At 41.9% G+C, this 12,952-nt stretch overlaps 1 protein-coding gene across 1 annotated transcript in view; it reads right to left on the reverse strand.

The window, feature by feature from the left end:
* Positions 1 to 12,952, reverse strand: part of lamc3 (laminin, gamma 3) — a gene marked incomplete at its 5' end in the record, with an annotated part of 138,338 nt that overhangs the window by 77,494 nt on the left and 47,892 nt on the right. The window contains 5 exons of the mRNA XM_080018330.1: positions 226 to 345; positions 807 to 943; positions 1,727 to 1,825; positions 9,851 to 9,968; positions 10,509 to 10,697. Coding sequence (XP_079874456.1) covers positions 226 to 345; positions 807 to 943; positions 1,727 to 1,825; positions 9,851 to 9,968; positions 10,509 to 10,697 — 663 coding nt within the window. The remainder of the gene's footprint in view (positions 1 to 225; positions 346 to 806; positions 944 to 1,726; positions 1,826 to 9,850; positions 9,969 to 10,508; positions 10,698 to 12,952) is intronic.

The raw sequence follows: 12,952 nt of genomic DNA on the forward strand, positions 1-12,952 counted from the left end.
GGACGGGAGGAAGGGGTGTCAGTATAACCGCTGTATGACCCACTGCCAAAGGCCCACAATTAATCTCACCAAGGAACAACAGGAACACGCTATGGATATTATAGGCAATGTACAAACACTAATGTAATTTACATACTTAGGAGCAAGGACTGGGATTGAGATTTTCTGGTAGATGATTATTTAGAGAAAGACCTAGAATCCTCTAACATTTTCCCATTGACCTACCTGGAGCTGTGTAGAAGCCAATGTCTTCCTCGTCCAGTGGAAGCAGGTAGACCTCACCCTCCTTCCAGAGAAGTGGATACTGCTGCCCTTCAGAAAACTCTCCCAACCAGCCATCCTGATCTTAAAATCAGAAACATATACCAATAATAATCATCTTGTACAATATGTTAAAGACACAAATGAGTAATGATGAGAAGAAAATTAATAATGTGGGAATGGTAGCTCAGGAGGTAGAGCTGGTGGTCTAGTAATCTAAAGGCTGCTGGTTCGATTCCAGGCTCCTCCTGCTAGCGTGCTGTAGTGTCCTTGAGCAAGACACTTAACCCCTAATTGCTCCTGATGGCTGCGTCCGTTGTGTTTGAATAATTGTAGGTCGCTTGGGATAAAAGCGTCTGCTAAATGCAATGTAATGTAATAACTTCATTAGCGCTATTTGTCAAAGTCTCAAAGTATGTTCTTTTCTCAAGTCAGAATAAGATCATCATGAGCAAAAATGTTTATACATAATATAAATGTTCAGTAATCTGCCTGGCAACAGTGTTGACTGCGTGCCTGACATAAGCAAATTGGGCTGAGGTTACCTTCCAAGAAATCAGAAGTTATATTGGCGGCACCGTGCTGAACAGAGGAGGAGCAGGCCAGGGAGTGACCCAGGCAGAAGCACGACTGGCAACCCGCAAGGTTTGCTGGCTGCAGGTTGAAGAAGCCCGGCTTGCATCTGTAGGAAAACACACAATTACAATCATACAAAACACATCTCAATGACACTTCCTCCACATCACTTCCTGACCTTGCACTTCTAATCTCACGTTGTCCTCTTTGAGCCGCACTGGTCAGTGCAGAGCAGACTGCTTGCCAGTTAAATCTGTCTTTGGTGCAGTGTCAAGACAAGAAAAAAACAAAAAAACAAACCCGCTGGAGCCCAGCTGCTCGGACTTTGAGCCCTGACCTCCAGACTCTGTCTAACACAGGGGGTGAGACACCAACACGGCTACAAATTCGCTGCAAGACCGGTCACATCATAAGAGAGACCAACCTGCTCAGCGATCCGTTAAATCCGTAAAAAATAAAAAGGTCAACAAACAGAGAATTCAGAATTATTTAATAGGTTGTGACTCGAGGGTTTGTGTGTTCTGCTAATATGTGAGTTTAACTGTTGATCTAGTCTATCAGAGGTATAACATAGAAATAGGCATGGAAAAGTGGTTATTTATTGAGATATTGCTGGAGTCATCTTAATGTTCTGTTAATCATCTATCAAGGATAGTTTTGAAAGAAGATTAAAACATTTTTCAATTTTTTATCTTTATAAACCTTAATAAATCTTTGAAATTTTGTTTTCCAAATCCAAACCAACTTCGATGGTAAAAGTTTACAATCCAAGTGTTCTATTCTTGGGGCAAGTAGGTCTAGACATTAAACAAAAACATTACATTTGAAACCAAACGCAATTTTTTCTTTGATTATTCTTATTCGCCTCTGTGACCTCCACATTCCTCACCTGTCACAGGCTTGTCCCTCCACATGTTGCTTGCAGTAGCATCCTCCGTCCTGTGGGGAGCACACTTCCACACTTCCACTGAGGTCACACAGACAGGCTCTGCACAAAACAAGGGGTATTTAAAGTCGCAACCTGAGGGACACATAAGAAACTGATAGGGAGCTCTTTGGCAAACTGCAAAATCCTTATTCAATTATAAAAAATGCCGAAGACATGAATATAGACCTATACCAATATTTAGTATTTATTTATCCTGTGCATAGAATCACACTTTGGGTATTTTTATATATGATGTATTATACAGTATATTATATATTTCTGCGATGTATTTTTGGCTATTTATGTATATTTGCCTAAGATATATTTATTTTATATTGTTATATATATTTTTTTCCAGACAGCTTTCCAGTCAAGCTTTTCTAATTCTAATTGAAATTGTAGAAGTGCACCAATCCTCAACACGACAAATCGGATATAAATATACTGAATACAAAAATATGATCCTGATTAAGTACCACACTGCCCAGTATCACACTGCTTTATGCAGTAATAATATATTGTGCTCATGAATGCAGGTGGGATGGATACCTCCTTATACAGTATATTAAGGTTAAACTGGGCAAGCTTTAGCTTGTCTTTTATTGCCACACACTACGCATTACATGCAGCTATGGCTGACACACATATGCAGATGGAGGCTGTGACTTGTCCTTCCTCTGGAAGGCAGGCCAGGAGCAGTGGGCAGCTTACAGTACAGTGCCTCGGGACCAACTTCAACGTCCATTGCTGGTCAGATGATGTTTCTGTGCGTATTTTTTGTGGGGGTTCTTACAATGTCATATGGAAGAAACATCATGTGAGCATGGAGAGAACATGCAAACTCCACACAGAAGGACCCCTAATCGGGAGTTAACCCGATTAGAGCGGAAATCAAAACCAAGAACTTCTTGCTGTGAGGCAGCGCTGCAATGCACTGTGCCACCATGCCACAATATCCTGTATATCCTAAATTGATAGTTCTAGCCCCAAAAAACTCAAGGGATAACGTCCAGAGATGTCTAATTATCGTTCACCACACCCCCTGAGTAGCTGTTGAACCCATGGCCTGGTTTAAAGTCAAATGGGCTCAGTCCCCTTTTCTTTATCAAGCTTTTTTTTTTGCCAGAGCTGTTACTCCAAAAATATTTTTTTAATGAGGTGCTATGACAAACAATTCAATTATCCCCAAGGCAAGTGAGTCTTAACTCGGTTCTGCTCCGCTAGTCTGAGTAATTCACACCTCACCTCAGCCCAGCAGGCTCCCCGCTGCGCACCAGTGAAAGACATAAAGAGATAGAGACGGTGGAGGGTAAGAATTTAATCGCTCCCAGAATCCCAGCTGTGTGCGTGAGTGGGGTCTTCTTCCGGACGGCCGGAGTGAGTCGACCAAAATCGGGGCCCGCTGTGTTATGATTGGGTGGGTGCCTTTCTTTTTTTAAAAGGGATCAGTGAGCTTTGATTTAAAACATTGATTAGTGCCACAACCAGGGGCACACGTTCTAAGGGGAGCTGGCTGGACAGGCCGAGTTATGACTCAGGAGGAGCGTGATGGAGGGATTTTAGCACAGCTTCTCCACACATCCACATTCACAGCCATAGAGCAGGCCACCTCAGATTAAAGTAACTATTGAAAAGATACGGTGCGATACCTTAAATCTACTAACTATAAGGTTTTTTAGCGGCTACAACGCAATTAAAATGTGTGGCTATGCAAATACTTAATTTGGGTTATTTGTATGCTGCACTTCACCATTCACCTGAGATAGTCCTGCACGGGTGCTTTTTTAACGCTACCATAACCAACCCTGTATGAATTAAATTCAACTCCTTCAAATTAAAACTATTATTATTATTGTTATTATTGTTATTATTGTTATTATTATTATAATTATTATTATTATTATTATTATTTTATATTATTATTATTATTATTATTATTATTATTATTATTATTATTTTATATTATTATTATTATTATTATTATTATTATTATTATTATTATTATAAGGGGTCCAGCCTGTAGGGCTGTCACAAACACAGCCCTTGTGGTTTAAATTTCATCCAAATCGATCCATGTACTGAGCAGATATTAGCGAAAAATTTGATCGATATTGCAGACACGGCTAAACCCACAGCTAACACGGATAAAACTATCCGGCACACATACTTGGGCAGACCCTACAAACATGGCTGAGGTGTCGTTTAAACCGGTATTTCACAAGGATCGTGTGGTTTAAATTTCATACGAATCAACATTTTTCTACCCCAAAACTTAACAAACTTTAATGAAAAGGCAGAAAGTGTTTGTGATACTGACAAATTCTTCCGTAATAATTCTAATGCCAAATTAACTAACATGTATTGACATATTTCTAAAATTAAATGTATTTATTGTTATTGTAATTAAAAGTAATTACAAAAGTTGTTATTGTTACAGATGCCCAAAAATAGACGACAATCGAAGACAATAAAGAAGCCATTGTCCAAAACTCCAGTCCTCAACGTCAGTCAGAATATTCCAAAAGAAAGTATTTTAAATAAATACTGTCGAAAAAAACAATAATGGAAAAACTTTCAATGTAAGTTTTACCATTATTGATGATGGTTGACGTCCGGTTGAAATGGAAATGCGTCATGCGTAATGCCATGAAAGTTCGGAAACTTAAATTACATGGACGTAACTACATTGTGTTTATAAGTTCAGTATATTTCACTGCATTACACAAAAACCAAAAAATGTAACACGTGCCGAAAAAGAATAAACTGGATCCCATTGATTATGTTGTCCAGATGTTTTGGAAAACTGTTTAATAAAACAATTATCTGACTTGTGTTAATTTGAACTGACTTATCTCATATGACACAAGTTACGTCACTTTAGAAATTCAAATCAATAGTTGACGTCCAGTTGAAATGGAAATGCTTCATACGTAATGTGACAGTTTGATTCGTGGAATTACATGAATGTAAATTTTGATGCATTTAACAAAAAAACAACTAATTGTAACAAATACCTAAAATGAATAAACTGGTCCCTGTGTATTGCTGCCTGTAGATACATTCATCCATCCATTATCTATACCGCTTATCCTCTTGGGGTCGCTGGAGCCAATCCCAGCTGTCATTGGGCGAAGGGCAGGGTACACCCTGGACAGGTCACCAGTCTATCACAGGGCCGACATACAGAGACAAACAACCATGCACGCTCACATTTACACCTACGGTCAATTTTTTTGAGTCACTGATTAACCTAACCTGCAAGTCTTTGGAATGTGGGAGGCAACCGGAGTACCCGGAGAAAACCCAATCAGGCACAGGGAGAACATGCAAAGTCCACACAGAAAGGCCCCAACCCGGGGTCGAACCGGGAACACAATCCACTTATTAGGGGTCCATCGCCGTTAGATGCGGCATTGTGGTCCTCCTTACTTTGCCAGATTCACGACAGCGGTAGATAGAAAATCTGCGAGTCCATGAGTTTGCATTCCCCAAACAAATCGGAATAATAGTATCCTGCAAATTGTACATAATCAGGTAGAAATGTCAACCTTTATCTGTTGTCATACAGTCGTAACCTATCGGAGAATTTGGGCACGAAAGGACATTAATCCACAGAAACTTGTGACAGTGTCCAACTTTGGGAATGAGTGATGCATTCAGGTGCTAGGAACACGTTGCAAAACTAGAAGCCGTAAAATTGTGATTACTCACAAAGACGCCAACATTTTTCTGATTTCATGGCACCGTAACCTATCTGAAATTTAGACCACAGAAAGGCATGACCACTAAAATTACATAAGTTTGCTTTGTTTCATAAGCTTCCATAAATACGTCATTATTGCCCCACAAGAGACCAAACGTCAACTTCCGTCACTGTGACTACAGATCTATTTTCATAAACAATAAGTTCTAACAATGACAAGGTTTGGTTAAAAGGCAAAAACACACGGTTGTTAAAAAAAAAAATGCAGCTTCCTACAGCTAAACATAGCGAAATTGTGATAAGCCCTTCCATAATAAGTCAAATTCAAAATTAGTGTAATAAAAGGTTGTCTGTATTGCAATATAGGCAAGTAATCTATTTAACTATTTTTCCAGTTGAACATTGTTAGAAACAATACAATAAAGTACTAATTAAAACTAACATATATTCATTATGTTTGTTATACAATTAGACATTGAAGCAATTATTTTTTTGTCTTCTTTTTGACATTAAATGACTTGATGTTGAAAAGTTGTCCATGGCGGACTACACATACATATTCTGGACCATTATTTGTTAGGGGTGAGGTCAAGGATGAACCCAAACGGTTTAATGGGTTGACAGGCAGGGAACAGGAGGAGGATCAGGATAGGCAGGGACTCGTGACAGGGAAGGCAGGGACTCAACCAGGCAGGGAATCAGGAACCAGGAGCAGAGGAGCCGGTGGAGAATCAAGAATCGGGAGTTCGGGGAACAGACCCAGGGAAATGGGCAGGAACATAGACTTCAAATACATGTGTTAGAAAACTTATTTTGTTGAATGCCCTGTTTTCTAATAAAGAGGAAAAAAGTTTTATCTCAAAGTGAATTATCTCGTACAAGGGCAGGTTATACAAGGGTCGAATCACAGGTGTGCTAAAAGCAGTTCTCTGGGATCAACGGTTTATTGTGGGAAGTCAGAAACAATATATACTGTAGTCATTGTGGAGTTACTGGTCATTGGTGAACTGTGACAAATGTTGTTCTCACTCTCTGTAGCTGCATCAAGGGGAGGCCTGAACAATGACAGCTGCGTCTGGGTCTCCAAGGCTTGGATGTCTGTGAAAATTATGTGAATAATGGGAAATATGTGACTGGGGTTCTATGAAGTTGTGTTCGTCATTATGTGTGTGCATATGTTTATGTGATTACATCGATTTATATACTGTATGTATATATTGTGACATTATTTTGTTACAATGTGAGAAGAAACGATCCGACCCCAACAGAGTGAATGAGACCTGGTTAAATACTGAAGGTGTGACGAGAAAGGTGGAGACAGGTGGTGAGATTACCAGCTATGGACAGGTGTGCAGTGAGAGGTATGTGACGTGACACCAGACACAGACGAAGGAGCCAGAGAGGGACAGAGGGAGCCAGAGACAGACAGGGAATCAAGGCAGGTGAGGATCATGACAGCAACACCCCCCCAGGGACAGCTCCTAGACGTCCCAATCGGACGAGTGGGACAGGGGAACTGGGGGGAATTGTCTGAGAAGGGCGGGTGGAGGGGGCCCAGAGGTGGGCAAAAAGGAGCAGGCACCCCTCAGGCGTATGGCCGGGAAGCTAGAACGTTGACCAGGCCAACAGGGCAGGCGACAGAAGACCTCTGGAGAAGTGGCCGACGGCTCGGCGGCAGGGACGGGCTGGACCTCTGGAGAGGCGGCCGACCGCTAAGAGGCAGGGACGGGCTCGACCTCTGGAGAGGCGGCCGACCGCTAAGAGGCAGGGACGGGCTGGACCTCTGGAGAGGCGGCCGACCGCTCAGAAGCAGGGACGGGCTCGACCTCTGGAGAGGCGGCCGACCGCTCAGAGGCAGGGACGGGCTGGACCTCTGGAGAGGCGGCCGACCACTCAGAAGCAGGGACGGGCTGGACCTCTGGAGAGGTGGCCGACCGCTAAGAGGCAGGGACGGGCTTGACCTCTGGAGAGGCGGCCGACCGCTCAGAGGCAGGGACGGGCTCGACCTCTGGAGAGGCGGCCGACCGCTCAGAGGCAGGGACGGGCTGGACCTCAGGGACCCTTTGGACCACACCCTTTCACGGGGGATTTCTGGGGATCCCGAGAAAAAAACATGAGGCGCAACCCCCAGAAGGACCCGGGAGGATGGGATGAACCCCAACGCAGGACACAAGGTTTTAGTAGTTTGTACAGTGGTTTAATGCGTTGACAGGCAGGAAATCAGGAGTAGGCAACAGAAGGGGGATCAGGACAGACAGGGAATCGGGAGTTCGGGGCACACATCCAGGGAAACAGGCAGGAACATAGACGTTGAAGACATGCACGGACACATGCAACGATCTGACCCTGACAGAGTGAATGGGACCCGGTTAAATACCAATGGAGTGACGAGGAAGGTGGAGACAGGTGGTGAGATTACCAACTAGGGACAGGTGTGCAGTGAGAGGGATGTGACATGACACCAGACAAAGACAGACAGGCAGAGAGGGATAGAGGGACCAAGAGGCAGACAGAGGGAGCTAGAGAGTGATAGAGGGAGACAGAGACAGATAGACCCGGAGCAGGCGGAGGGAGCCAGAGAGGGACAGAGGGAGCCACAGACAGACAGGGAATAAGGAAGGTGAGGATCATGACACTATTTCATTTTTGTATAAATTGTTCTCTAACAAACGTAATAAATTCCTTTATTTTCTTTTTTTCTATTGTTGTTTTTTTATTTTGTTGCCTTATTTTTTCCGACTAATCTTTTAACTTTTTGTATTTATTTTTGTTTCCACATAAACATCCCAGTTTTGTCCATCACGCCAAATTTGGACGAATATCTGGCTGAATCCGTGTAGTTTTGTGTATAATAACGGAAAATGTTTAAAATCTTCAAAATGCAATTCATCACTTACACGTCTAAAAAGGACTCTGTGTATTGCTGCTTGCAGCTATATTTGTTATAATTTCTGTTAAATATTACAATAAGTAAGGTATCTTTAATAGCCATGTATTGTTATTAAGCCATGTTAAGACTCCCTAAGACAATTTTATACTCTCGTGATTACGCTTGATATCCGCCATTTTTCAAATGTAATTATGATATCGAACTCTAAATGGAACCGAACCGTGGGGTAGGATCATAAGGTCATAAGCATAAGATCATAAGGATCACAAACAACCTATCAGCACGTTTGTGCGGGTTACCCACAGGTATCCGACCCAGAGAGGGACTAGGTGAAAAGGTAAGGTGGTAAACAATATCAATGCCACCCTTCCACAAGCACGCACGCACGCACGCACGCATGCAACACACACACACACACATATACGCACATACACACACAACGAGGGCACAACGACAAGGTTGTTAGCTTGGCGTTGCCAATGAGCATCCAGACGTAATCGCTATCTCGCTATCTCGCCAAACAGCGTCCTCATCCTGTCTCATAGAACTGAACATCACGACGGCTGCTGTCACATCACCAAGCGCCTGGAAGGTGCGAGAATTTCGACGAACGCTCCGGAGTCGGTGTGTGGTTGTCATGCCAGCTGGCGGGAGGCGAGCAGACGCAATCTGCTGATCATTTATGGGAGTTTAAACGTGTGAAGAATTGACCATCCACGGGGGCCAGGTTTGACTGATTCGCCGGCTAGAGACAGAATTTAACGTCGTTTGGCAGGTAGCAGGCATATATATTTGCCACCAGTGACAAAAAAATCCAACTATACACAAATTCTTTGATGTTTTTTTTACACAGTGGCAGAATATTAATGTTTCAGTCTTGGACAGGGGCCCAATCAAATGTCACCGCAAGGCCTTTTGTTAAAATATTGGCAACAATAACACTCAAACATCAAAAAGTACTTGATATGCGCTTCAACACCGGCAGGATTTAGTATTCTATCAGCAGAAAGCAGAGGGTCGTGGAGAGCTAGGATGGACTTCTACTGAATATAAATACTGCAACATGCGAGATATACTATAGGCAAAACACACACACACACACACACACACACACATCTGCACACACACACACAGACACACACATCTGCACACACAAACAGATACGGTATGCCTTTGAAACGATAACTAAAATAAATCTTGCATGCATTTAAATCACAAGCCACAAAGTTGGGCTCAGTCAGTGCGTCTTTAATCAGCAAAATAATTTGCTGATTAAAGACGCGGAAATTCGGTTCCATTTAGATTTAGAACTCATAAATACATTTGAAAAATGGTGGATATCATACGAATAACTGAAATTATTGGGTTTAGCATAGCCACACATTTATGCATGTTTTGCAGGTATTGGATATGTGACGCTTGTAGTTGTGTTGTGTTGTTTATGTGCATGTTTGCTTGTGTGTGTAAATGTGTGCATGTGTGTGATGCTCACCTGCAGCCACCAGGGCCCAGTGAGTGGAAGCCGGGCTGACATGTGTCACACTTGCCTCCCATCACGGTGGCTCGACATGCACACCTCCCCTCCACGTCACACTGCAGACTCTGCGTGCCTACAAAGAACAGCATATGGAGTGCATGGGTGAAAGAGAGGAGGAAGAAAAAAATCTATCCATCTATTTGACTATAGCCATATTGTAAAAATCGATCTATCTGTATTGTTTTGTTATTTTTCAATATTTTTCCATGTTTGTTTCACTTTAATGTAAATAATGTGAGTAAATGACCTATGAAGATAATTAATTTATGTCATCTGCTTTAACTTGTCATTTAGATTTGTTTAAATTCTGCTTCTATGATAATGTCCATGCTACATTTCAGTTTTCCCTCAGTTATCAATGTCCCTCTGACCACCAACCTTCTTTTTAATTTAGTTCTTAATTTAAGGTCAGGGTTAAAATGACTGAAGATACTATAAAAGCCATTATAGATAATAATAATGAGGATGATGATGATGATGATGATGATGATGATGATGATGGAATTTACATTCACGGCATAACTAGACATTTCACAAAAATCATAATTCACCCCCCCTCACCCCAAAAAATCTTGACAATGTAGTAACATCAATAGACACTCAATTAATTTACCATTAATATTGCAGTCGCAGGGCAGACAGGGGCCATTTTGGGAGCTTCTGTAGTGGTTCTCTCTGCAGTTCTCGCAGTGGGGCCCGTCCGTGTTGTCTCTGCAGTTCAAACAGCGCCCCCCATGGCCAGTGCTGCGGTATTGCTCCATATCAAACACACACTCATCCGATCTCCCACTGCAATTACACTCTGTTAAGTAAAAATAGAGACAGAGAAAGACAGAGCGAGAGGGAGAGGGAGAGAGTGAAGGGGACAGAAAGGTGGTATGGGAAGAGTCGAGGGCAAATCAGGGGAGAGAGGCAGGAGAAAGGAAATAAAGGAAGGAGACAAAAATAGACCGAGAAAAGGGGGAGAGGGAGGATATTTGTGTGAGAGATTATGTGTTCTGGGATTGGATCATAATTTAGAGGCTCGTTGCTAATCTAATTTCACACAGGCCTAATGAGGAGCCAATCGTCTGTCAGGGGGCACTTAGATAACAGTAATGCATGTTTATACAAGAGCAAATTACTCAGCCGATAACACACAATCACAGCTCTCATACCCCTTACATCAAATCCCTCCTTAGTTTACCAGTTACCCTAAGGGAGGATTTAGGGGAAATTGCCCATTTTATTATGAATCAAGCTCTCTGTTGCATTGGCAATAACCATATGATTATTACTCCCTGTGGTTGAGGAGTCTCAGCAACGATGGTGTTATTTCAGAGTGGGAGAATGATCACTGTTGCTTTTGGAGATTAAAATTAAAACTTTAAAAAATGGATTTCTGGCCGTAAAGACCATCTCTAGCATAAAGAGTGCCTAAATAAACAGTTAGTTTTTTAATATATCCAAAGAACATTTATTAATTTACTTATACAACACCCCAACCTCCTTAACCTTTTGTTTGGATTAGACTCCATGTCTACATGAGTACACGTCAGACAAAAATTAGAAAGACAATAAATTAGAACAGCTGACCAGACTCATTTCATCATTGTGTTCAGATGTATGACAAGGTTATGGTTGTTTTGGTTATGAATTCTCTATAATGATAGTTATAATGATGTTATAAAGGTATGTTGTATAGTTAAAGTTATGTAGTATCTAAATAAAAAAGGGACTAAAAATCCTACTACGTAGGGCTCAAATAAATGGATAGATTGCCTAAGGCAGGAACGACCTTTGCCCTCACAAACACACATTTAAAAAATGTAAAAAATATATTTAAAAAACTGCCACAGTGTTTGTACACTCCAAAACAATACTAATTTGTACACATGTTTGTGTCTATTTTAAAAATGCTTTTTATCATTGAAAAAATTAATAGAGTCTTTGCATTGAGCCAATAACTTGGCTTTGCCTCTGGTGAATGGGATGGAAACATCACATTTTTACTGATATGCTCAGAAAATTGTCTTGACAATCCAGTGCGAACGTCCCACACGATGAATGCCATCCAGCACTCCGGACAATTCACCACCTGCTTACCACCTTTGCAACGTATTTTAGGGCGATACAATTTGCTCAGACTGAAGTTGTAACATAACACTGTCCAGGTCCCTGGAAAGGATGGCGGTTTTTTAGGATTCAACAAATCCCTGCACACAGTGGGACTCCGAGGTTCTTGTCCAGCAGCCTTATAATTTCTGCAGATCATGACCTCCTGGCCTCCAGTGGAGAGAGAGCCACGAAAATCATTTGCTTCACTCTTGATGCACTTGCTCAAGCATGGGCCAGATTGGTTGTACGGAAGGAAAAGAACAGAGCAATTATAGAGTTGAGAATTGATTTCCTGCACTCTGTAGTTTATGCTGGGACACGTCTATCTGACCTCTGTGTGCCCATGGCCAGCATCACGAATAGAACTTCTACAAACTCACTGTGACCTTCCCGTCACAATTGAGCTATTCTAGAGAGGAACTTGACCCAACACATCCTTTTATAGTGTTTCAAGCAAATATAGATTGTAGGGATAGATTAACAGTCATTGTAAAATATAAATTCCACATTCTCCCTGAATTCCTCTCAACTTTAAGTTCCCGGATTAAGAAATCCACAATAATTAATTCACAATCTACATGACCAGGAGTGCACTTGTGCGTCTATTCCTACTCTTGTGCCCTTGACCTGTATCAAGTAAGACTGTGTGCACATTGTGCATTTTCCCAGATTGACATCATGGCAGCCACATTTGTATTCTCCTTCCTCTCTCCAGGGGATTCTTCCTTGACGGGATTCTGCCCCACTGTTTGATATTCCAGGGTAGGGTTTGATATGAGTAGTTCTGAGCAACAGGGTGTGTGTGTGTTGCTGCTGAGTGTCTGATAGAGCCTGTTTATGTACAAAACTAGGCACTCGTTGTAGCTTCCCACCAGGACATGATGCCTAGCCGGCAAACTAGCCTTACTGAAAAATTTGTAGATATAGGACTGCATATAATTCCTAGTCATTAATATGCAG

The sequence above is a fragment of the Zeus faber genome, assembly GCF_960531495.2.
Source record: "Zeus faber genome assembly, chromosome: 17".
Classification (NCBI taxonomy): domain Eukaryota; kingdom Metazoa; phylum Chordata; class Actinopteri; order Zeiformes; family Zeidae; genus Zeus; species Zeus faber.